The 26660-nt window shown below is 38.2% G+C and overlaps 1 protein-coding gene and 1 non-coding gene across 4 annotated transcripts in view; both read right to left on the bottom strand.

Annotated features, from left to right (window-relative positions):
* The window catches only part of GMPS (guanine monophosphate synthase), a 51757-nt gene that overhangs the window by 13962 nt on the left and 11135 nt on the right, over window positions 1–26660 (bottom strand). For 2 of the 3 annotated variants that reach the window (XM_028504480.2, XM_028504481.2), the window contains exons 2-7: window positions 15120–15301; window positions 10342–10456; window positions 7299–7396; window positions 5007–5110; window positions 917–1110; window positions 508–673 (exon numbers count right to left, since the gene is read on the bottom strand). In XM_028504480.2, coding sequence (XP_028360281.1) covers window positions 508–673; window positions 917–1110; window positions 5007–5110; window positions 7299–7396; window positions 10342–10456; window positions 15120–15301 — 859 coding nt within the window. Of the gene's footprint in view, window positions 1–507; window positions 674–916; window positions 1111–5006; window positions 5111–7298; window positions 7397–10341; window positions 10457–15119; window positions 15302–21957; window positions 22038–26660 lie in introns of all 3 variants that reach the window. The other variant, XM_036017598.1, reaches the window with a different exon arrangement.
* LOC114491176 lies at window positions 25853–25959 on the bottom strand. The gene has a single exon (XR_003683989.1). It is a non-coding gene; the product is annotated as a U6 spliceosomal RNA (small nuclear RNA).

The raw sequence follows: 26660 nt of genomic DNA, 5'->3' as shown, positions 1-26660 counted from the left end.
AGGTAACTTACAAAAAGAACAATGATAGCTAGAAAATGGTAACTTACTGACCTATATATAACAATAGGAGTAATGAACAGTTTTAAAATTTATACTGGGACCCCTTCTGAACCAGAAGTAAAGATAACATAAAAATAAAAAATAAAAAATACTTTAAACCCGCCCTGGCTGGCATAGCTCAGTGGATTGAGCGCAGGCTGCGAACCAGGCATCGCAGGTTTGATTCCCAGTCGGGGCACATGCCTAGGTTGCAGGCCACGGCCCCCAGCAACCGCACATTGATGTTTCTTTCTCTCTCTCTCTCTCTCTCTCCCCTTCCCTACCCTCTCTAAAAATAAATAAATAAATAAATAAATAAAATCTTTTTAAAAAATACTTTAAACCATGAGATTAATGGGAAAACTGTACTTAGGGCAATGTGTTCCTTGGTGTGTGGTTGGTTTATAGGCTAGATTTGACTCAAGCAGTCCTGACATTCAAATTAACTTTTCTGGGGTTCATCAATACCTTTGACCTGAATTCCAAGTTTTTTGAGGGCCTCTTCCACAGACTGGCTTTCTCGTTTTCTCATAAAGCCGTTGTCAATGTGCACAGCAATGACTTGATCTTGGTTCAAAGCACGATTCAGCAAAGCCGTACAAACTGTCGAGTCTACTCCACCACTGAGTAAAACCTATAGGGTGAAATGAAAAAATCAAATTGAGTACAATAAGCAAAAAGAAAAAAAAAGTAAAAATAAAAACTATCAGCTTAAATCATTACGTAAAAACATTGTATCAAGGGAATGAATGGTAACTGAAAAAGCTCTCTGAAACAGTGCAATTCATGAAGCATATGGCCACCCAGTCTACACTCTATGTTGAAGAAGCCAGCTGAGTTCTAGCATTAGACATACATTTGTAGACTTTTTGCTTACCAAAACTTTCGATGTGCCTACTCTCTCTTTGATCTCTCGGATGCACTCAAGTTCTCTGTTCTGCACAGTGAAGGTCCCGCTGCACCCCGCTATTTCATAAAGGAAGTTCTTCAGTATTACTTTCCCATTTTCTGTAAGGCCAACTTCAGGGTGGAACTGTACTCCATATAATTTTTTAGATTCATTTGCTATACCTTTACAGAGAAAATAATCACATATTAAAATTTTTTCATATTGAAAAGGCTCAATTAGTACCCACAGTAATTCCTCACAATTTCTCCCTCTAGAAATGTGAGGATTGATATGAATTAGTTGAGGATTGAAATGTGAGGATTGTTAGAGACAGGAAAAAACAATAAAAGCAAAAACTGTATTACCATGATCTTTCTTCATAAAAATCTTTTCTTATGTAGCAATTAGTGAACTATATGACAATAAAATAAGCCCTACAGAGATTATTTCATGGTACCTCACTTCACTGAAATTACTTCGATTCTCCTGATTATTTATTGCAATTACTCAATTTCGGTTCTTGGACCCACATGGCTTTCACATGCAATGTGCAGGTACCAATTTTCTCTATGAGAAGAGCAGAAGGGAGGCCACAGAATATTCCAAATGTACTATTAACCATAAATATAATTTCATTGACTTAATTACTGTGTTTCTATCAATCACTGATTACCTACTGTGTATCAGACGTTAGGTTAGATATTTCACATGTGCATATATTACCCCTGTTAGGAGATAACAAGATACTTGCCTGAACTCAGAGTTAAGCAGTTAAACAGACCCGAAGACTCCCAAACTCATCCTCATTCCACTAGGTCAGGGTACCTCACACGTATTTACTTGGCTTCCAGGTCCCCACTCTCCCAGTTCACTTCTTAATTCACCGTCTGCTCCTTCTGAATCCTTTGTTGGTTCCTCTTCATCTTATGCAACCTGCCCACTACTCAGCCCTTAAATCTCTTCTCTGTACATTCTGAGTGATCTCAAACTCTCATGACCTTAAATTCTACACCTATGGTGGAACACTCCCAAATCTGTACCTCCAGCCCAGCTCTCTCCAGTCTAGACTCATGTATACACAACTGCTTACTCGTACTTTCATTTCAACATTTCATAAGTCATCTTGAATTAAATATGCAAACCCAAACTTCTGCATTCTTTCCCATCAGGTAAATGGAAGCTTCATCCTCTGGCGCTCAGGTTGAAAAACTTGGGAGCTAAAACTTGATTCTACTCTCATTTCCCCACTCCACATGCAATCCAACAGCAAATCCTCTATACCCCCCTTCAAAATATATCAGAATTCAGTCTAACTTCCCTTTTCCAGTCCGGCACGTAAAAAGCTAGAAAATTCTACATTGTCCGAACAAGAGTGTAAAAAGCTGACTATTGCCCTTGGAGAAACTAACAAGAGAATCACAACTTAAAGGAGCAGAAACCCTTGAGCATCCACTCCACAGGAACCACTGCCGAGGAGGGAAAACCTGAACTGTAACTCATGCACTGCTGGAGGCTCAGCCAGAATAATTCTGAGATAAAAATTCCAGAAACACCCAGTCATTAGAGGCGCCCACACTTTCATGAATGGTATGTCCAGCAGCGTTTGGTAAATTTTTCCTATAAAGGGCCAGAAAGTATTTTAGCTTTTGCAGGCCCTACTGTAACTAAAGCAAATACAATCATCTACAGCAGGTGTGTCAAATTCATTTTCACCAGGGGCCAGATCAGCCTCATGGTTGCCTTCAAAGGGCCAAATGTAATCTTAGGACTGTATAAATGTAACTACTGCTTAACAGTTAAGCAAGAGCTTGGTGCTGCCACTGGATAGAAACACGGTGCCGGGACGGATAAAACAAGGTGGAGGGCCACATTTGGCCCACGGGCCTTGTGTTTGCCACCTGTGATCTACAAGCAATACTTAAAAGTAATGGATGTTGCTGTGTTCCAGTAAAACTTGATTTATGAACACAGAAATTTGAATTTCATTTAATGTTCACATGTCACAAAATAGAATTCTCTTTAAAAAATTTTTTCCAACCATTTAAAAACATAAAAACCATACTAGCTTGTAGGTCATGAAAAAACAGGCAGTGGGCCAGATCCAGTGGGAGGCTGTAGCTTGCTGACTCCTTGACTCTAGGACAAAGTCCAAGTCCCTTATATTGAACAAAGATTCTTCATTAAATGGCCACTGTCTAGTTAATCTCATCTCTTATCTTCCCATTCATTCTCTACTCCAGCCATTCAAGCAAGTGTGATTACCAAAACAGACCATACTCTCAACTCCAGGTCTATGCAAAAAACCTCAAAGAAGCAGCAGCAGCAACAACAATGAACAACAACAACAACAATGAACAACAACAACAACAACACTCCTGAATAGTAGGTGATCAGAGCTGGACTGCAGAATACAGGTTAATACCAAAAGTTCATTGCTTTCCCATACAGCAGCAATGAACAAGTGGAATTTGAAATTTAAAGCAAAATACAATTAATATAAGCAGACCCCCAAAATGAAATAGTTGGGTATAAATATAACAAAATGCATATAAGATCTCTGAGATTCCAATTACCCCTGCCCACCTCCACCTGTCACACTGTTCCTTAGACCATTCTCTCTCCTTTCCTGATTACCACCACAGATTCCTAGCTGCTCTCCCTGCTTCTATGTTTGATCTTCTCTTTTCCCCTCACTGTAGTCACCTCACTTAGAGTAAAGCAAAACGTTTCATAATGGCCTCGAAGGTCCTGTGTTCTGGTGCCTGACAACCTCTCTGGCCTCAACAGCTACCACTCTCCCCTACATCTACTCCACTCCTGCCACCTAGTTTCCTTGCTGTTCTCAAACATGGTCTCATCCAAGAAGCGTCTGCACTCACTTCCTTCATGTCCAATATTGTCTTGCAAAAATACCTTCCCTGAGTATCTGATACAAAACATTAACAATCCCGTATCACACACATTCTGCAGCACTCCCCCTTCCCCTAGTTTTTCAATGCACTTAATAAACACAACTGATACTCTGTATTGTCTGTCCCTCCCCTCAACTAGAACATTGAACCAAGATTTTGTCCACTTTGTTCATTACTTTATCTTGGCACCTATGTGCGCAGTACCTAGTACGTACTGAAATATTTGTTAAATGAATAAAAATGCATAAGCCATCCACCACTGTTGATCTTTCATATGAAGTGAAAACATTTCAATATGAAAACCATTCTTGATCATTCTTATGGGAATATACTAGTCTCTTAAGTAACTGCGGGAAGATTACTCAATTCATTTTATCCATGACGAATCTTTTTTCAATGTATTATTTATTAGATATGGCATTTTAAACAAAAAACTTTATTAATAAAGCCACTTTTTTCTTTTACTGACTTCCAGGACTACTGGTGGTTTATTTACATTAACAGTTTTCAAGTAAGCAAGTGATTACAAACAGCCAGAAAATCAATTCCTCTTCTTCAAAAAAGCGGGACATGGGATGACAAGCTTTCTATAAAGCACTACACAGTAAAAATGTGAGGCTCTGTGGAATGCCTATGTAAAGTCTCTCTTACTAGAACCCTTTAATAATGTAAAAATTATATTCTTAATTTTGGACATACAAAAACGGGCTACTGGCTGGATTTGACCCACAGGTTACAGTTTGCCAACCCTGGCTCAGAGAAACGCCCCCGGGTGCTTAGTCCAGTGCTCTGCAGCTGTCCAAGACCCATGCCTACGTATACCTAAGGAAGACATTTAAAAAGGCGATCGTGAACATAGCACACTAGAAAGATGGACGGTTTTCAAACTTTTCCTGAGCTGTGAAAGTACAGCTGCTGTGTTTTATGTCTGGAAAACTTATGTTAGGGTAAACAGTTAAAAAGTATTTCAGAGCAAACCAGTAAGTAACTTCTAAATAATCCTCCTAATACTTCATTCCCTTCACAAATTGGAGATTAATCCTATGACATTTACAGTATCTTTAAAAAATAAGAAAAATCAAAAAGAGTACCTCATACAGAAACATGCTTAGACTCTCTAGATAAATTTTTAAGAATAAAATCTGCAAAAGTTGTAGGGTTTTTACCTGCCACAATGTTCCCAGAACGCGCCACAACCTTGAATCCGTCGGCGACTTTGTCTACACTGTCTCCATGGGTAAGCAGAACAATTTCTTCCTTCTGAAGGCCCCTGAACACACAAAAGGTACAATACAACACATAAATATCTTGAACACATGATTAATGGATTCTTTCGCTTTGTTTTCCCCCAGCTGGAGATATAACTAATATTGTGTACGTTTAAGGTAATTATATACACGCACATACAATTATAGTTGTACACCTTAATTATGTACGAGGTCTGTCCAGAGAGTCTCCAGCTGTGTTTGCGTGACACCAGTGTAACCTGACAGCCAACGAGTGGACTAGAATGCGCATGCATGAACAATGAATGACAATTTCACTGTACTAGTCAGTGGGTGCGGTAGATACCCTCGAGTTAGCATGTGTGCTGTGTGGCTGTCACGTTCAAAATGACTGAGTGAGTAGAGCAATATGCCAGCATCAAATTTGGCATTAAGCTTGAACAATCCTCGGCAGAAACAATTCAGATGATTCAGAAGGCCGCAGCTATGGGCAACTGGTAATTGGCAGCTTCATCACGGTAACACGCCCACTCATGCATAATATCTCCTACTGAGTTTTTTGGCAAAACATCAAATCACCCAGGTGACTTGGCCCCCCTACAGCCCAGACTTGGTGCCTATGACTTCTGGCTTTTCCTTAAACTAAAACCTCCTTTGAAAGGAAAGAGATTTCAGACTGTCAGTGAGATTCAAGAAAATAAGAAAGGGCAGCTAATGGTGATTGGGAGAACTGTGTGAGGTCCCGAGATGCCTACTTAGAAGGGGACTGAGGCGTCGTTGTTCTATGTACAATGTTTCTTGTTATCTTCTTCCAAAAAAGTCTCTATTTTTCATAGCACATGGCTGGACACATTCTGGACAGAACTTGTATGTATCATCTATACGTGGAGAAGTGATAACCACAGTAAGATTAGTTCCCACATTCATCACTTCACACAGTTACCATTTGTGTGTGTGTGGTAAGAACAATTAAGATCTACTCTCTCATCAGCTTTCCAGTACACAATCCAGTGTTAACTATAGTCACCATGCTATATATTAGACCCCCAGAAGTTATTCACTTTATAACTAAAAGTTTGTTCTTTTGCTTTAGAAATACTAGTGTGCCATATGTATAGATCAAGAAAATAGAAATAAGCAAGTAACAATGCAACACTGCTGGAATTTAAATTTATTCTATCCATTATCAATAAAGCCAATAAAAGAATATTAAATCTAGGTCAGAAAGAAGTGACCAATGGTCCACCAAAATGGGCTTTACCCAAAACATGGAAAAAACCCAAAGAGAAAGCAAATGACTAAAACTTAAGTTTTCTGGTTTTCAGAAAACTCAACAAATTTTTTTTATCATCATTCAAGGACATGTCCATTGATTTCAGAGACACGGGAAGGAAGGGAAAGGCGGAAAGAAAGAGAGACAGACAGACAGACAATAATCGGATGCTTCCAGCACATGCCCTAACTGGGGACTGAACCCACAACCCAAGTATGTGTCCTGACTGGGGGTCCAAGATGCAACCTTTTGCCTCCTGGTGCACAGGATGATGCTGCAACCAACTGAGCCACCTTGCCAGGGTCGATTTAATTTTTTTTTAAATAAAGCAAAAGATAAATAATTTCAGGAAATTAGTAAACAGTTCATTCACAAATTTTAAATAGAGTAAAGCTTTACATCTACTCTATTATCATGTAGCAATAAAATCAATTAATATATTCACTGTATTAAAAAGAATAGTATACCAGATACAGTTATGCTCCAATTAAGAAAATTAAGAGTGAGACAAAGCACCTATTAAGTAATGAGGCCTGCAAATGGATGGCTTGCTAAGTACCCAGCAAGAATGTGGTGAGAAGGTATACTAATATTATTTGGCAGATGCAGGGCAGTTTAAAATGGTATCCATTTGCCACAATCACACTCCACACCAAAGAGGAAAAAGGAAAACTAAAAATGCTGGCATCACAATATGTAAGCCCAAACAGGCGTCCCAGACTGCAGAGGTGCTTTTAATTATGGTGTAAGTGCTTTCCTTATTCCTAGTTAGCCTCAGCACCTCCTCTGCTGTCTGGACACTAAACTGGAAGACAAATACTATGACAGTTCTACCTTTGGCCAGTGTTGTGGCCTTAATTTTGTCTAAGAATTATAGAATCTCTAACTTTGAAGCATAACAATCCCATCTTTAAATCAATCTACTACCACTCTTGGTCATCTAAAAATATCTGTAATACCTGAATAGCGAGCATGTGTTATCCACACTAATACTGAAGACCCCATCTTCTCTAACACTTTTTTTGTGCACAGTACCTCCAAATACTTTATTCATCATCTGTTCAAAGAGAAATAAATGGGTGTTAGCATAAACTTTAAAAATATCCATTTTATATTCCCAATTTAATAATTTATATTCCTGGTTTTTAGGATATAGTATGTTTGTATCCCCCAAATAAAGGTATTTTGATAAATGTAGGTAACCTGACATTATTATATAATTATACAGTTATTAAGAGACATCATTATAAAACAAAACTAGATTAAAAATCTGACCTGAGGTTAATTTCCATTAAACACTGGCAGATTTTCCATTTAATATACTTTAATTAATTCATCTGTTAAAAATAGATTTCCTTAATACGTTCTTCTGAATTCAAATTAAAAGCATTTTAAAAGATAATACGAGCTCAGAAAAGGCTAGAGTAAACAAAAAGAGCTATGGTGTTAAAACCAGACAAGTATAAATTCCTCCAAGCTGTCCCATGTGTGGCCCCAGAGGGAAGGTCTGAAAGCCAGTAGAAGGCTGTGCTAAGGAGACAGGGTAAGTTAAAAAAAAAAAAAAATCTAGTCTCTCAGCTGAATTCATCTGTTCAAATCCCATTCACCTAAAGACTCTTATTTCAAATGGTCTCTTCATTCTGCCCTTCCTGTGTCAGTCACTCTTTTTTTTTAAATCTACATTTACGTATGTCCAAACTCTCCAACACCAAATAAATACAAATAAGATTTTTACAAACATTAAATCTGCACTGATACAACTCATCTTGGTATGCTGCTCCACAACAGGTGTCATATCTGTTGTAATAACGCGTGATGACAGCTGATGCAGGCTAACAGAAAAGTAGGCAGAAGGCTAAATAAACATTCATTCTTATAATGCACAGTGGCACAGTCTTTAGAACCATCACCAAACGCTGCCCTATAGACTCTCCTTTTAAGACATTCACAATAAACCTTCCTGCAACTAAAGTTTGGGTCAGCCCTGGCTGAGCCTGGCTGAGCCTGGTTGAGCTGGCTGAGCTGGTGTGCCTCAGCAGACTGAGCAGCAGCCTGTGAACCAAAGGGTCACCGGTTGGATTCCCAGCCAGGCACATGCCTGGTTAGCAGGACAGGCCCCAGTAGGGGTGTGCAAGAAGCAACCAACCACACAATGATGTTTCTCTCCCTCTATTTTTCCCTCCCTTCCCCTCTGTCTAAAAATAAATAAATAAAAATATTCAATTAAAAAAAACCACCTTAGTTTTAGAAAAAAGTTTGGGTCAAACCTCTTAGAAAAAAACTTGCTAAACCTTGTTTAACCCAGTATAGTTATACTTCATTTTTATTGTGCTTACTTTACTGCTCTTCATAGATCTTGCCTTTTTTCTTTTTAAACAAACTGAAGGCAAGAGCTTCCACGAGGAGGGGAAAAAAAATAGATTATGACTCACTTTATTGTGGTGGCCTGGAACTGAAACTGTGGTATCTCTGAGACATGGCTGTAGCAACGTTAGCTACTAAAACACAGACTGTGTTGGTGCATGATTAAATTCTTCAATGGCTCTGTCACATTTATAGTAGGGATTGGTAACTTTTTCCTACAAAGGGCCAGAGGGTAATTTAGCCTTTGCAGGCCCTACTGTCTCTGAAGCAACTATTCAACTCTTGCTGTTGTGGCGCAAAAGCATCCATAAACAATATTTAAAAGTAATGAGTTTTGCTGTGTTCAAATGAAACTTTATTTACAGACACTGGAATTTGAATTTCATTTAATGTTCACATGTCACAAAATAGAATTCTCTTTAAAAAATTTTTCCAACTACTTAAGAGCATAAAAACCATTCTTAGCTTGCAGGTCATAAAAAAAATATGCAGTGGGCCAGATCTGGTGGGAGGCTGTAGCTTGCTGACTCCTGGACTCTGGAACAAAGTCCAAGTCCCTTATACTGAACAAAGATTCTTCCTTAAACGGCCACTGTCTAGTTAATCTCATCTCTTATCTTCCCATTCATTCTCTACTCTAGCTGTTCAAGCAAGTGTGATTACCAAAACAGACCTCACCACAGCATCTTCAGGTCTCTTCCTAGTCCCAGGGGCCTAACAAAGTGGGTGGCCCAGAGCAGTCATTCAAATTTGCTAAATGAAATTTGCTTCTATATACTCAGTGAACATTGTGCACCTCTAATTAGCAGTTCTTAATTAGAAGACAGCTGAATGACCAAGATAACCAAAGCTGTTGGAACTCTACACAATTTAAAAGTCTATAAGGTTCAAATTAAAGGCTTTTTACAAAGATGATGGCTTGCAGTCAAGTTTAAAGCTATTTCACCTACCTGTTCAGAAGGCTTTCATACTTAGTTTTGAGGGGTGGTCTAAAAAGTAACTTAAAAAAAAAAAGACTGTCTAGGTCATGAAAGAGAAGGGAAGACTGAGGAGTGGATCCAAACTAAAGGAGTCTAAAGAGTCATGACAACTTAAACAACCACACGGTCCAAGACTGGATATGGGTCTTGTGAGGGGTATTAATGAGAAAGACAGTGAAATGTGAATGAAGTCTGTGGTTTACATGCTAACACTGAACCAATGTCAATTTCTGATTTTGACAGTTGTACTGGGGTTATGCAGGAGAAAGTCCTAGCACTTAGGAAATACAAGTCAAGGACTTCATCACGTCTGCAACTTACTCTTAAGTAATTAAACACGTCAACATTTTGGGGAACAAGCAAAAGTATACAAGAGCTCTATGTATTGTTTCTGCTACTTTTCTATACATCTGAAGGTCTCAGTTGTTTTTGTTTTAATGGACAGTATTTTGTTGTATGCAATAATCTAGTTACTTTCCTGAAAACGGATTCCTACTCAGGTCAGTTTTGCCATGCTGGTGAAGCAATTCATAAACAGTTGTAATATACACAAACTATTTCCTACAACTACATATCCTAAAGACAGAAAACACTAACTTTGTAGGAATACAAACAGAATAAAATTAAGTCAACAGTTAAGACAAATTCACAGATGTACCTGCATGCCATAGCAAATCCCAAGAACAGGCTTGCCAATAGTGAATATCGCGGGATCAAACCAGGGAGCGTCTTCGGCATACACAGAATTAGGTCCTCCGGAGATGATAATAGCACTGTGGATTGAAGGAAGAGTCAGTAAAGAAGCTGATTTTTATATAAAGTCTACAGATTCAGAGATTATATGTTTTGGGTGTATTATAGGATATCCGGACTCTATCACACCTAATTCTTGGGTTGGCCAAGAAGTTCATTTAGTTTTTTTCAAAAGATGGCTCAAGTAGCACTTAGTCAAAACAATTTTGTTAGATTGTATTGTGACAGCCATCATATCAGTGTGCATTTAAAAAAAAAAAAAAAGAAAAACTGCCCTGGCTGGTGTGGCTCCGTAGATTGAGTGCTGGCCTGTGAACCAAGAGATCGCCGGTTTGATTCCCAGTCAGGGCACATGCCTGGGTTGTGTGCCAGGTCCCCAGTTGGGTGAGTGTGAGAAGGAAGTGATTGATGTCTCTCTCATACATTGATGTTTCTCTCCTTCGCTTTCTCCTTCCCTTCCTCTCTCTAAAAATAAATAACATCTTTTTAAAAAATGTAAAAACAATTTTAAAAACATAAAAATTGATGGATTTGGGGGCAGACATTTTAATATTGAAGATTGAAGAAAATACGCAACATTTTTCGTGTATCATGCTTTATTATTTCAAAAAAGTAAAAAAAACAACTGCAATGCAATAAAAGATTTGTGCAGTGTATGGAAAAGGTGCCATGACTGACAGAACGTGTCAAAAGTGGCTTGCCAAGTTTCTTGGTACTAGTGACACTTTGCCAAATAATTCTTTGCTGTGGGGCTGTCTTGCATTGGAAGACGTTTAGCAGCATCCCCAGACTCTACCCACTAGAAGCCAATAGATGGAGATAGCCGACATACTCAAAATATCCAAATCAATAAAATTATTGGTGAAAATGAAGAGTGTCTGTTATTTTACATTTGGACTTTTTGGCCAGCCCAACAGTATCCTCCCACATGGCTTAATTATATTTACTTTATTGCATGTACTGAAGCATCAATTCAACATTCACTTGTTAATAAGCACAACTTCCAAATATATAAATACCAAGGTTTCTATCCACAAAGGTGGCATAAATTTGTTTTGATTGTTTCCTTCATCAATGGAGAACATAAATGAGAAGTCTGGGAGCTGGAGAGAATGTAGGTCGTTCTGGGAAGCAAGCAGTAAAGCAGGTTACTAAAAGTATTATGAAGGCCCCAGATAACTCAGAGCAAATATTCTACAGCAAAAGATGGCAGAATGTGAAGAATTACCTAACTTTGCCTGTTTAAAACCTGTTCTACATTCCCAACAATCTTACCTGAAACCCAGGAAAGGAAACTAACATCATTTTCGCTCCAAATGCTCTGCTCTGAGAACCAAGGCCAATATTATAATTTAGCGACACTACAATTCACAGAGCATTCTTTCTGCAGGTTAACTTAAGAATCAAACTATTAGTATAAAGGAAGCTGTAAACGGAAAGCTGTTCCTCACCAGGCTGCCAATACATCAAATTTGACCCTGAATTCAAAGGGTCAAATTCAAGAAAATTTAGAACACTAGTACTGTTGCAGATTTTATGACTATTGTAGCCATAAAAATGCCGATTTCCAGGTTTTATTTAGGGAAAAACAAGGGAGAAATGTGGCAAAATTACGCCTTCACTCTCACATGGCTACAAACAACTGGAATCACAGACTTACACTATCACCCTACATGCGCTCTCCAGTTTGCCGCACATGCCCACTTACATAACACAGACAAACTTAGGCCCTTTGCTCAATTTAAGGTATTCTCAGGCTCATCCTAAGTTTGAGTTTTCAGGAATCCCGATGGATCTATATTTCTAAAGAAACATAAGCATACATTCCAAGATCTAACCAAAATGTACTTACAATGAAATCTGGATTACAATTCACTTTATAATTAGTGGCTGCCTTCCATATAAAATCATATAAACTAAAATGCTAGACTTATGATATTGCACATCCAGAAAAATAATATAACAAAAGTCAAATTCACAAAAATTACTCAGCAAGCTGGAGCATTTTTTTTTATTTTTTAAGTTTATTGGAGTGACAATGGTTAGTAACATTTAAGTTTCAATTGCACAATTCTATAATACATCGTCTACATATTTCATTGTGTGCTCACCACCCGTCTCTGTCACCATAAATTTAACCCACTTTACCCTATCCGTCCTCCCCCAGCCCAGGAATTTTTTTTAAATATAACAATAGCCGTGGGTGATATAGCTCAGTGGATTGAGTGTGGGCCTGCAAACCAAAGGGTCACTGGTTCAATCCCCAATCAGGGCACATGCCTGGATTGCGGGCCAGGCTCCCAGTAGGGAACACATGAGAGGCAACCACACATTGATGTTTCTCCCCCTCTATTTCTCCTTCCCTTCCCCTCTCTCTAAAAATAAGTAAATAAAATCGTTAAAAATTATATATATGTATATATAAACAATTTAAGTGAGCTCAAAAGCTCCACTCTTTGAACTTTGTATGTTCTACATTGTCTATTAGCCTATATTCTTCAAAAAGAAACTGAAGAAAACCTACTCATACAATAAACTTAACATCTTTAAGATAACAATTCTAAAGGGGGTTGAGGTTATAACCTAGCTCCCTAAAAATGCAGAAGCTAAAATTCTATAAAACATATTTAGTAGTCAGAACCTGTATAATTTCAGTATATTTAGTCTTATAAAGGAGAGCCACCATGGGACTGCCCAGCATCCCTCAATCTGATAAACTCAAGGCTTTAAGAGTCTTAATGCTTGAAAAGGAAATGCTCTTAGTCAAAAATAAAAACTCAAGCAGTTAAACCAATTATGAAAATTCTAATCTCATTAAATCTTGAGAAAGGCTAATCACTCATTGTGAGTCTTCTATTTCTATCCTGCTATCATTTTGAAACTAACTTGGAATTATAATGCCCAATAAACCAAAAGACATTTCAGATATCAATTTTATGTATCAGGCAGATCAAGGTTCCACAAGCATGTAGGTTAACATGTCTCATGTCATAAAACTGTTATTCTGCCCTGGCTGGTGTGGCTCAGTGGATTGAGCACCAGCCTGCAAAGCAAAGGGTCACTGGTTTAATTCCCAGTCAGGGCAAATGCCTGGGTTGCGGGGCAGGTCCCCAGTTGGGGGCACATAGGAGGCAACCACACATTGATGTTTCTCTCCTTCTCTCCCTCCCTTCCCCTCTGTCTAAAAATACATCTTTTTAAAAAAACCAAACTAACTGTTATTCTACAAAAAAGGTGGTCAAATACTTACCTCAACATAAAATATTATAGTAATAAAGCCACAATGCTATATATATAGTTCCTACGCTCCCATACAGAGAAGACGCTCTAGGCACAAGCAGGACCTAGGAACTGTTCATGATCAGGTGACAAGAAAACCAATTAGACTCTTCTCATGCCAACTATATGTCTACCCTATGCTAAAACAATTAGTCTGTGTTAGTTCACTGGGGATTTTTGTTGGTTTGTTTTGGGTGGGGAAATGAAGAGGCTTGGGCTTGACAGCGAGCCACTCAGATTTCTCACAGAGTTTTCTGATTCGCTTAAAACTGGTTCTTGCTGTCAAATGAAGACAGGTGAGTTAGATAAATTCAAGAGACCCTTCTTATTCTAAAGATCTATAGTTTAAAAAAGGTATCTGTTTTAGCTTGTATCTGAAGACTAAGAACTAAAACAGAGTTCAATTAAACCTGCCTTTTCTGATTTCCAATTCAGCCTAATTCAGAAACAAGAATCACAGGACCATGTATACATGTCTATGAAGTCTTTAAAAGTTAATTTTTTTCCCCTTAGGAAAAAATCGTTACATTTTTAAGAAAAATTAAAAACTTTGTATTTTGGAAGAAACATAGCATTAACATTTAGGAGCCAATTAAGGATATAAACTGCAGCTGCTTACTTCTGGATAAGAAAAAACATTAATTTCATGAGAAAAGACACAGAATTAACCAGAAATTGCTATTAAAGGAAGAGTTTTATATGTAAGTTGGCTGTGTTTGGACTAGTTCTAAGAGTACAAGCTGAAATTAGCCCTTATATTAGACTTAGGAAATCTTCGTATTTTAGAAATTAGTTTCTTGGGACAGGAAGCAAACTTCTGTGCACAGAATTCCTCTCATTTACATATTCTAGCACTGTAAATATTCCTTAGATCAAATGTTCTGGGAACAATTGAAAGAAAGAATGAATGAATGAATGACTACAATAGTCATATCTAAGTCTGACCCAGAAATGCTAAACATAAAATATTCAAATGATAAGTCCTTAAAATTGTGCAATTAAACTTACGGTAATCTTTTCAATAGAAAAACTTAAGTTTTCTTTCTTTCTTTTTTTTTTTTAATCAGCCCTGGCTGGTGTGGCTCAGCCAATCAAGTGTCGGCCTGTAAAGCAAAGGGTAGCCGGTTCAATTCCCAGTCAGGGTAGATGCCTGGGTTGTGGGTCAGGTCCCCAGTAGAGGGTGATCGAGAGGCAACCATACATTGATATTTTCTCTCCCCCTCTTTCTAAAAATAAATAAGTTAGATAAAATAAAAAATCAGAAGCATGGGAAATTTCTTGTAAAACCATTCCATATCTTATTATATTCATTAAAAATAAAATGCAGTGCTCAAGCAAATAAATAATAAAATATCCTACAATGTAAGTTCAATCTCCTCAGAAAATCATAAGTGAAAAGTCTACCGGAATCCTTGCTCTTTTATAGCAAATGCTGGTGTTTCCAAGGGGAAGATTTCAGACTGCACGAAGAGTTCCCTCACTCTGCGGTCTATGACTTTTCCGTACTGAGCACCAGCATCCAGAATGACCACAGCTCCGTCGTAGTGGTGGCAGCCATCCTTAATGTCTCCTCCAGCATTTTCTACCTGCAAATATTAATACACATGTCTTAATTTTGAAAGTTCGAACTACTTTATAAAACAGTGGTCACTGCCAGCTCCAAAATCACACAGAACCAAAAACTGTTCATTTAGGACTTTCTAAATTATCAATTCAAAACACTTTGTTTAAGGTGAAGGTTTTTATACATACCCACATACCAGCATGCACATTTTACATAAAAGCTACAATTTACTTTTTATAATTTTTATTTATTGATTTGAGAGAGAGAGAAACTGATGTTTTTCCACTTATTTGTGCACTCATTGGTTGATTCTTGTATGTGCCCTGACCCAGAATCAAATCCGCAACCTCGGCGTATTGGGACAATGCTCTAACCAACCGAGCTACCCCAACAAGGCAAAAGCTACCATTTATTACCTACATGATAGTCATTTTATGTATAATATATATCTTACATGCCTTATCTAAGAATACGGTAAGCATACAACCCAGCTGCACCAAAATGTAGTCCTAATTTATGCCTGTTACACTAGTATTATTAATAATGCCTCTTTCAAATCCCAAAAGCACTCCAATTGAGCAATAAATTATATGGTCACCCTCCTTAGTACTCACGGCTTTCCTTTGATGGATATACTGATGAGAAACTAAATTTTGCTGCCAGAGTATAAGCATGCCCAAATTCACTTTATTAGGGTTCTTTGAATTACCTGGGGAAAATGATATATATGCATCTAACCCATAACAATAAAATTTTGAAGGTTTTTAAAATCTTATCTCTGTGTAGTACACTGATGACACTGTTCTAGAAAGTGATCTGACAAAACATAAAATTCACTATGCACCCTGAAGCATTTACCTGGAACTGGCTTCAAAATAATGCAAGTGTAGGTAGTTACAGATAAAACATAACTGCTTATGTACAGAAATCACTGAAGATGGGTGACAGGTATACTGCTTTCATCTCAGTCTAGTCTCTATACTGTTTTGGATATTTTACTTATGAAAAAAAGCTTTTAAAATGTGTACATACCCTGGAAATCCACTTGCAGGAAGCATATACAACATGGCCCCATTTTTAAATATTTTGTGTAAAAGCACAAGAGTGTATGTGTTATATATGAAAAAGTACAGACAGATATACACCAAAATATTAACAAAGGTTGTATCTGACTGAGGGAACTATAGGCTATCTTAAATTTACTTTCTATACATTTTCTAGTATATTCTAAATATATATGACACACATACTTTGAACTCCCCTTCGTTTATAAATTTGTGCATTAAAAAAGCTCAAATAGATCTTTTAGGTACTTATGTAACCTTTCTATCCCTCTTCCCTTTCCATTTATGTGAAAAAATAAATACAGACCTCACAACACTACTCACACTTCTGCTACAGTGACAAAGAAAGCAACTATCACAACCATCTACAGAGGTGGATTTGCAGAAGGACAAACCACACACCAGAACAAATTACTCAGATCACAAACATGAGTTTTAATCATAGGCATATTGAACAATGGTAAAAAAATCAGGCCACAGAAAAAAAGCAGTTTATAGAATATGTTAGCGCAAAAAAAAAATGCCAAACCTTTCTTCTTCCAGACCTTTGCCATTAATCTTACCATACACATGTGTGCATGTACACACACAGACACAATGCCCTTTAAGGAATGTATCTAAAATTCCTTAATCATAATTTATTTTTGTAAAGAATAAAGTATTTTTTAAAGATAACTATATCTTTCGATCCCATTATCACAATTTTTTTTTACCAAATCCAAGTTCAACCTCACTTTGCATGATTCCAACATGCACAAATTTCAGTTACCATGGTTTATACCAAGCTTCAGTTAACTAAGACTGGCCCCCCAAAAGATGGCTTAAATTTCAGTTAACATATATTAACTGTGAGTAAATAAAATACAAACTCAGTGCCAGTTCTTCAGTCCACAGATCATCACATTAACAGGTGAACAAACATCATGATCAGTAGTAACCAATCACGACCCTTCTTTCAAAATCTGTTGGTGATTGGTCACTGTACAACAAAGGGACAAGGGTACAAGTTGTTATGTCCCAGTGATAAATCCATATGACATTTTACACATATGGATAATCCAAAGCAAAAACTTAACAATGAAGATGAAAGTGCAGTAAAGAAATGAAAAGTGATATGCTGGAAGTGAAATTCAAATCCAATGTAAATGGAGCTACAGAACAAATAGCTGGCCCCAGCAATGCTGACACTGCTGTGGTTTGAGAACCTCTAGAACAGGGGTGTCAAACTCATTTTCACCAGGAGCCACATCAGCTTCGCAGTTACCTTCAAAGTGCCACATGTAATTTCAACTCCTTAACAGTTAAGGAGTAGTTACATTTATACACTTCTAAAATTACATTCAGCCCTTTGAAGGCAACCACCAGGCTGATGTGGCTCCTGGTGAAAATGAGTTTGACACCCCTGCTCTAGAATGTGCAGCCAGAGGAACTTAGAAAAAACAAACTCATTAGTATCAACGAGAAAGGTTGCTGTGACGAAAAGCATGTCTCAGAGGAACTGATTCCCAAGAAAATACTTCAAATTAAGGTAAACCTTGCAGATACTCCATGACATTCAAAATGCAAAGGATAACTTTGCAAATGTTGAAAACCATCAAAGGTATAGGAAAAATGCAAAGGGAGCTGGCTGGTGTGGCTCAGTAGACTGAGTGCTGGACTACAAAGCAAAGTGTTGACAGTTCGATTCCCAGTCAGGGCACATGCCTGGGTTGCAGGCCAGGTACCCCAGTAGGGGGAGTGTGAGAGGCAACCATATATTGATGTTTCTCTCCCTTTCTCCCTTCCCTTCTCAAATAAATAAATAAATAAATAAAGTCTTCAGGAAAAAAAAATCAAAAGGAAGCACTGTTTAAACTACTCTTAGAAATAAAACAATTTTCAATGTTTCTATTTTTTATTTTACATTTTATTTATTTTTAGAGAGGGGAAGAGAGAGAAACATCAATGTATGGTTGCCTCTCATGTGCCCCCTACCAGGGACCTGCCCCACAACCCAGGCACGCACCCTGACTGGGAATCAAACCAGCGACCCTTTGGTTCACAGGCTGGCATTCAATCTACTGAGTCACACCAGCCAGGGCTCAACATTTCTAATGTCTGAAGTTATACTATACTATATAGTAGTTTTACCAATTTGTTTCACTATCTTTTTATAATTAACTGTAAAAGTTAATGTTTTAACAAGAATTTTTGAAGGTCATGAAACTATTGTAATTTTCCCATTGATTATTAAAATCACTTTGCATAGTTTTAGCTTACATGATCATTATTATGGTTGTTTCACTATTGTGCAGTGATATAAACAGTTCTATATTTGTTTAAATCAACTAATTTTTACTTAAATGTATTTTAAAAGATAATTCTATACTGTTTTCTCAGCAATTTGTTTTATTGTTGTCCAAGTACAGTTGTCTCCATTTGCCCCCCACCACTCCCCCCCACCCCAGCCATCCCCACCTCCCACCCTTGATCCTATCCCCTCCTGTTTGGTGTTGTCCATGTGTCCTTTATACATGTCCTGAAAAACCCTCCCCCTTTTGCACCTTTACCTCCTCCCACCTCTCCTCTGGTTACTGACAGTTCTTAATTTCACTGTCTCTGGTTATATTTTACTCACTTGTTTGTTGTGTTGATTAGGTTCCACTTATATGTGAGAGCATACAGTATTTGACTTTCATGGCCTGGCTTACTTCACTTAGCACAGGGGTGTCAAACTCATTTTCACAGGCTGGTTGCCTTCCAGCCTTCCAAGGACCGAATGTAATTTTAGGACTATAAATGTAAATACTCCTTAACAGTTAAGTGAGAGCTCAGCACTGCCACTGGGTAAAAACAAGATACCAGGCTGGAGAAAACAAGGTGGAGGACTGGATTTGGCACGCGGGCCTCGTGTTTGCCACCTGTGACTTAGCATAATGCTCTCCAGATCCATCCATGCTGCCGCAAAGGGTAGGAGCTCCTTCTTTCTTTCTTTCTGCTGCACAGAATTCCATTGTGTAAATGTACCATAGTTTTTTGATCCATTCATTTACTGATGGGCACCTAGGTTGCTCCCAGCATCTGGCTATTGTAAATTGTGTATGAACATTGGGGTGTGTAGGTTCTTCTGAATCGGTGTGTCAGGGTTCTTAGGGTATAATCCCAGCAGTGGATTGTCGGGTCAAAAAGCAATTCCATTTTTAGGGGTTTTTTTTTAGCAATTTTTTTTAAATGTTCAATCACATTACACCACAGGTCAATGAGGAAACACTATGAATCAACCCTTGCCTCACTCCTTCCTACCTCAACCATCAACTATCCTATTCAGCACACAGCTTCAATAACCCAGAGGAAAGCAAAAAGGTCACTAGTAGTAAAAGCAAAAGTTCCTTTCCCTTGAAACCCTGAAACTTTACTCCTACTTTCATACAGAGTTGCAAAGTTTGATATTTAGACTTCCAAACCTTCAACAGGTTAGTAAGGTACCCTAATGAGAAAAGAAGCTGTTGTTCACATCAATAGTAAAGACAAATGAATTTCAACAAAAGACAGAAAAATCAATTATAACTATTTATAAAATCTATTTAAAAACTGAAGACAAAAGACTCAAGTCTTAAGGCTTACATTCATCTCAACTAACCTGAGGTCATCACAAAGTAAATGATATTCATAAAAATATCATTTTAAAGCCCTGGCTGGCATAGCTCAGTGGATTGAGCACGGGCTGCGAACCAAAATGTTGCAGGTTCGATTCCCAGCCAGGGTACATGCCTGGGTTGCAGGCCATGACCCCCAGCAACCACACATTGATGTTTCTCTCTCCCTCCCTCTCTCTCCCTCCCTCCCTCCCTTCCCTCTCTAAAAATAAATAAATAAAATCTTTAAAAAATATATAATTTTAAGACATCAAGACAATATTAAGGAAAAAACTAAACCATATTCAGCACCCTATTTAAGAATAAGGCAAAAGAATCTAGCAGATTCTGAGAAGACGAAGATGGTATCACTTTTGGATCTTCCTGAATCCCCACATATCACTGAATAACCAGAGAGCAAAACCAAAAACATTGACCTTATAACTAAATGACCAATTAACCCCCAAGAACTTAAACTTCAAGCTGGCCGTAACAAACTATCAAAGTCACAAATCCTGGTATAACAGCATCTGTGTGGGAAGCAACCAGGCCTCATCAAGAACTTAAGAACAGGAAAATTCCAGAACTGCCAAGAGATACTAGCTGGAGAGCACTGGGAGGGAGGTGTGCCTCTTCCAGTGCTGCACAGGGGGCCAGAGACCCCAGGTAAGTAAGGCCTAACGCTGTGGAAGGGGTTCAATCCCTACAAACCTTCAAAACTAATAGGCCAGGATTCCCTTCCAAGACAGGGCTCACAATAAGGAGAAACTGCTGGGAGCAGATTCAAAATTAAGTAGGACAAGGACAAGGGAGAAGGAAATAGAGGGGCCAGACTAAAGTGGAGGGAGAAGAGGGATCAGAGAGCCAGGAATCCTCAGGTAACAAGCAGCCATAACGTTAACAGAAGAGGGAGCTCTATAAAGTTATAGTATTTATTGGAACCGAGATTTCTTCTAAAAATTCAGGAATATTGAAGTCACATAAAAGAGAAACATGTCCTGGCTGGTACGGCTCAGTGGGTTGAGTGCTAGCCTGTAAACTAAGAGTCACTGGTTCTATTCCCAGTCAGAGCACAAGCCTGGGTTGTAGGATGCATGAGAGGCAACCACACACTGATGTTCCTCTCCCTCTTTCCCCCTCCCTTCCCTTTTCTAAAAATCAAATAAACAAAATCTTTTTTTTTTTAAGAAAAAGGACACTGAAAATTTTTTTAAGTTCAGCTTTTTGTGGAATGCTCCACAACCAGGATTTATTTGTTGCCTCATGACTACATTCCAGGTAAACTTTTTTTGGCAACAGTTTTTGCACTGGTGATATCATGCCTCCTCCTGATATAGTATAATAAGGAAAAATGCTGTTTGTTTCACTACTGGTGATACCGACTTCCATCAATTGGTAAAAATGTCTGTGCTTAAAAGATAGAAATCTGCTTCCAGTCTTCCCCCTGCTCAAATCCCTACAGCTAACTTCCCCTTAAAGTTTAATGAAGTGCAAAATACTGTCCAAGCCCTGTGAGGCCTTGGCTGACTTGACTCTTGAGCCTAACTGCTGTTTAAAGTCTCCAAAGCGCCAGAGTGGTTTGCTGTCCTCTCTGGCTGAAAAACCCCAACACCGGTGAATCAGTTTCAAACACTGTCAACTGAAAGACATCTGTGAAATTACACTGTATCAAAAATTTTCCCTTATGGAAAAGAGATTGCCATAGTCTCTCAGGAAATTTCCCTTAGAACAGAAAGATGACCCAAGGGTCCAGGGAAAGAAATATAGGTGAACTTGGCTGAAAATTAAGTTACCTAGAATAGACATGGTAAAGCTTTATGTAACTCACCATCTAAGTCACTCCTCTATGTACTAGAGGAACACTTGAATAAGATCCCTGGAAAGTATAGTAGCTTGTTATCCCTGGTGGTATGACTGGACAAATGTAACCTCTTAACATTTCTTTCAGTCAGCAAAACACTTAAAAAACATTTGAATAAGGATTGAGTTCTGTTTATTACCTGAAACACTTCCATTGACATCTTCTGGAAAGATTGAGAAAGTGCTAGCCTCAAAACATGCAGAATAAGTTGTCAGTGGCCTGGAAAAAAATCCCAAAAGTAACTGGGTGCTCTTCAAGAGATGCTGAATCATCAAAATATGTGATGGTACAGAGCAGGGGTATCAAACTCCTTTTTACCAGGGGCCACATCAGCATCATGGTTGCCTTCAAAGGGCCGAATGTAATTTTAGGACTGTATAAATGTAACTACCCCTTAACTAGGGGCAAGGAGCTTGGCGCTGCCACCAGGTGGAAACAAGGTGTCTGGCCAGATACAACAAGGTGGAGGGCTGCATTCAGCCTGCAGGCCTTGTATTTGCCACCTGTGGTATAGAAAAATAAGACCTAGACAACTTAAGCCAAAAAGTAATTTAGAAGAGTCAGGCTAAACATGAAGAAGGTTTAGAAATATCAAAACTAATTTATTTCATACATATATCCTTTATTTGTGAATAAGTGGCATGTGATCCCAAAAAATCTGTCTAAATAAGTCTCTTACTATATATATATAATATATATAACATATATAATATATATGTATAATTCTAGGTACAATTATTAAATACAGGTGACAGTTATACAGTTGTTCACTTTATGCAACAAATGCATAAAATGCCTTTAAATGATATTGTGCCTGAAAAAAAAATCTAGAAGTCACGATGCAACCCCTAATGCAGTAATATACAATACAGATACACGTTTAGTTGTATAAGCAATGCTTACCAATCATCAACATATTGCCTAAGTCATGATCACTGGCTTTTGTCCCATTTATATTATAATTTCAACAGACTTGTAGATATTAACATTGTAAACACAAAAAAATTTACCCTCACCTGAGAACATGTTAATTAATTTGAGAGTGAGAGTGAGAGAAAGAGAGAGAGAGAGAGAGAGAAACATCAAGGGGTTGCCTCCCTATGTACCCCAAGCAGGGATCAAACCCGCAACCTAGGCATGTGACCTGACCCGGATGGAATCAAACCTGATTTTGGTGTATGGGATTTCCCACACTACAACCAACTGAGACAACCAGCCAGGGCTGTAAACAAAATTTTTATTATTCAATTCATCTGAGTTTGCTTTTCTCTACCTCCTTTAATCTGAAAATGCAACCTACAGGTTTCTATTGGAATTTTTTCAATAAATTGCTATTGTTTTCAGTGTTCAGGTTTGGGAAATACAAGTCCCTAGTGACATACAGTGTTGTCTTAGCCTTTTACTGCTCTTGGTTTGTTGACTTCACACATTGAAAAATTTTCTTTCTGTTATATGGGCCAATGCACCGTCCTCCCCGTATTGTTCTCTAATTTATTTGTACTCCTTTACTGAACTAATTTGTACTCTGAAAAAGAATTTCATCTTCTTTTGAATAATCCTATCCAGATTCCAATGATGTATTTCACAGAACCAGAACAAGTATTTCAAAAATCTTTATGGAACCACAAAAGGCCCCACATAGCAACAGCAATCCTGAGAAAGAAGAATAGAGTTGGAGGAATCACACTACCAAATATCAAACTATGTTGTAAGGTCATAGTAATCAGAACATGCTACTGGCATTAAAAACAAGCACATGCATAGATCAATGGAACAGAATAATAGAGCCCAGAAATAAACCTACACCTTTACAGTCAACACTTGACAGAGGAAGCACATGTACACAATGAGCTAAAGATAGCCTATTCAATAAATGGTGTTGGGAAAATTGGAAGATACATGCAGAAAAATGAAACTAGATCACCTTATACCACACACAAGAATAAATTCAAAATGAATCGAAGACTTAAATGTTAGACCCCAAACCACCAAAATCCTAAAAGAAAACATAGGCAGCAAAATCTCAGAGATTGCTGGTAGCAATATTTTATCAGATATATCTCCCCAGGCAAGGGAAACAAAATAATAAATAAACAAATGGAACTAGATCAAACTCAAAAGTTTTACACAGCAAGGGGAATCATCAACAAAATAAAAAGGCAACCCACAGAATGGGAAAATATATTTGCTGATATATCTGGTAAAGGATTAATATCTAAAGTTTATAAAGAACTTACAAAACTCAACACCAAAAAAACAACCCAAATAAAAAATGGGCAAAGGACCTGAACAGACACTTCTCCAAAGAGGATATACAGATGGCTAATAGATATATGAAAAGATGCTCAAAGTTATTAATCATCAGAGAAATGCAAATTAAAACAATGAGATATCATCTGAAACCTGACAGAATGGCTACCATCAATAAATCAACAAACAACAAGTGCTGGCGAGGATGTGGATCTTTTGCACTGTTGGTGGAAATGCAGATTGGTGAAGTTACTGTGGAAAGCAGTATAGAGATACCAAATAAAAGTAAAAATGGATCTTCCTTTGGATCCAGCAATCCCACTTCTGGGAATACATCTGAAGGAACTTAAAACACTAATGCAAAAGAACGTAAGCGCCCCTATGTTCATTGCAGCAATATTTACAATTGCCAAGATATGGAAGCAGCCCAGTATCCATCAATAAAAGAGTGGATAAAACAACTATAGGGCATTTACACAATAGAATACTACTCAGTCATAAAAAAGGAAGAAAATTTTACCACTTTGAGCAGTAATGATGGACCTGGAGAACATTATGCTATGTGAAATAGGCCAGTTAGAGAAAGACAAATACTGCATGATTTTACTCATATGTGAAATAATGAAGAAACTGAACAAGAAAAATGGGGACAGACTCCTAGATGGAGAGCAGATGACCACTGGGGGGAGTATAGGGAGTGGAGGGATCAAGCAAAAAAGAATCAAGATTCATGGTCATGGACAACAGTATGGGGATTGCTGGGGGTTCTGGGGTCCAAGGGGACTAAATGGTAATGGAAAAAATACAATAAAGGTTAAATCAAAAATAAATAAATAAATAAATAAACAAATAAAATACTGTGTTGGGAACCGCCTTGCCTGGTTTCAGAAGCTGTACCCCTCATGGCTAAGGCTGAATGAGAGACCTTGGGACCATACGCCACTAAGGAGACAAAATTTATCTCCTAGGCAGGGGCACTGCCTCTGCCCCTTTACTTCACCCTGCTTGGCCCCGAGCCTGGCCAGTTAGCCAATGACAAGATTCCTCAAGGGAGGAACAACCTAAAACAGGCACGGTCATGGGGGCCCTCAGGGAAGGACTTGGGGGGCTACAGCAAAAGGGGGTGATGGACCCTCACCCCTCGGCTTTGACATAGCCTGAGTCCTCATTCTATCTGCAAGAAGTCTCCTAATCTCTTGGCTGCCTTACTTCCCCTGCCTGACTTAAGTCTGAAACAGTGACAGAGGGCAGTGCAGCCTTGTGCTGGAAAGGACCGGTTCCCCATGGGGATCAAGCCTAAAAAAGAATACATAAAATCCTGCAAAACCTGCTTTGCTAAGAATGCTCTCAATTTTCTGGTAAGGGTCAGAGCAGGATATGAATTTGTTTCCCAAAGTTTTGTAGCCCTTTAGCTATCTGACCCTGACTCAGAATAAGCCCTCATAGTTCTTTGTATGTCATCGATTGTTTGATCCTTACTGCCTGACAATGACTGATGAACTTTACCTATATTCCTGTGCATATTGAACCCAATAAAAGCCCACTGAGTAAAAGGCTCCTGGCCCTTCTCCTTTGAGAGACCATCCACCTTTCCTCCCCAAGCAGATCATGTCTTGTTAGAGTTATTCTCATCCATGACAGATGGGGGGGCCCTGTGGGTAGAGCCCCCCCACAATACTGAGTTTATGAACAGACTCAATTTTGCCTCTCATATAATCACTATTCCTAAAATACTTTTAAGATGTAATTTTAGCTAAGAGACCTATATATCTTTCCTTTCTTTTTAAAATACGGAACACTTCACAGATTTGCATGTCATCCTTGCACAGAGGTCATGCTAACCTGCTCTGTATCATTGCAATTCTAATACATGAGCTGTCGATGCAAGCACTACACATTTCCTTTATAAATATTGTAAAGTTTAAGCACAGACTGTCACAATTTCACAGGTGTTTAGTACGCAGTCAATTTTTCAAGATGCTTCACAAACCAAGTTGCCTCTCTACATATGGCCTTTTCTACTGCAGCAAGTACACTTTGTTGTGAGTAATCGTGAACTAATAAAGCCTGTATTCCAGAAAGAATAGAATTAGAGTATCACCATTTTGCAATCCCTAATAAAATAATGAACCTTGTCTATGGTGGTCCACAAAAGGACCAGTGGTGGTCTGCAAACTGTCTGTTACCAGTTCATAATAAGAAAAACGTGCCCTGGCTGGCGTAGCTCAGTGGATTGAGCGCGGGCTGCGAACCAAAGCATCGCAGGTTCAATTCCCAGTCAGGGCACATGCCTGGGTTGCAGGCCATGTCCCCAGTGGGGGTCATGTGAGAGGCAACCACACATTGATGTTTTTCTCTCTTTCTCCCTCCCTTCCCCTCTCTAAAAATAAATAAATAAAATCCTTAAAAAAAAGAAAAAAAAGAAAAATGTACATAAATTTTATATAAGCATTCATAAACTTGTATTACAAGTTGACAGTACTTTTTTTTTTTAGATTTTTATTTATTTATTTTTAGAGAGGGAATGGAAGGAGATAGAGAGAGAGAAACATCAATGTGTGGTTGCTGGGGGTTCTGGCCTGCAACCCAGGA

Source organism: Phyllostomus discolor, chromosome 2 (assembly GCF_004126475.2).
Source record: "Phyllostomus discolor isolate MPI-MPIP mPhyDis1 chromosome 2, mPhyDis1.pri.v3, whole genome shotgun sequence".
Classification (NCBI taxonomy): domain Eukaryota; kingdom Metazoa; phylum Chordata; class Mammalia; order Chiroptera; family Phyllostomidae; genus Phyllostomus; species Phyllostomus discolor.
The sequence above is the reverse complement of the archived record's forward strand: the minus strand, read 5'-3'. Positions and strand labels throughout refer to the sequence as shown.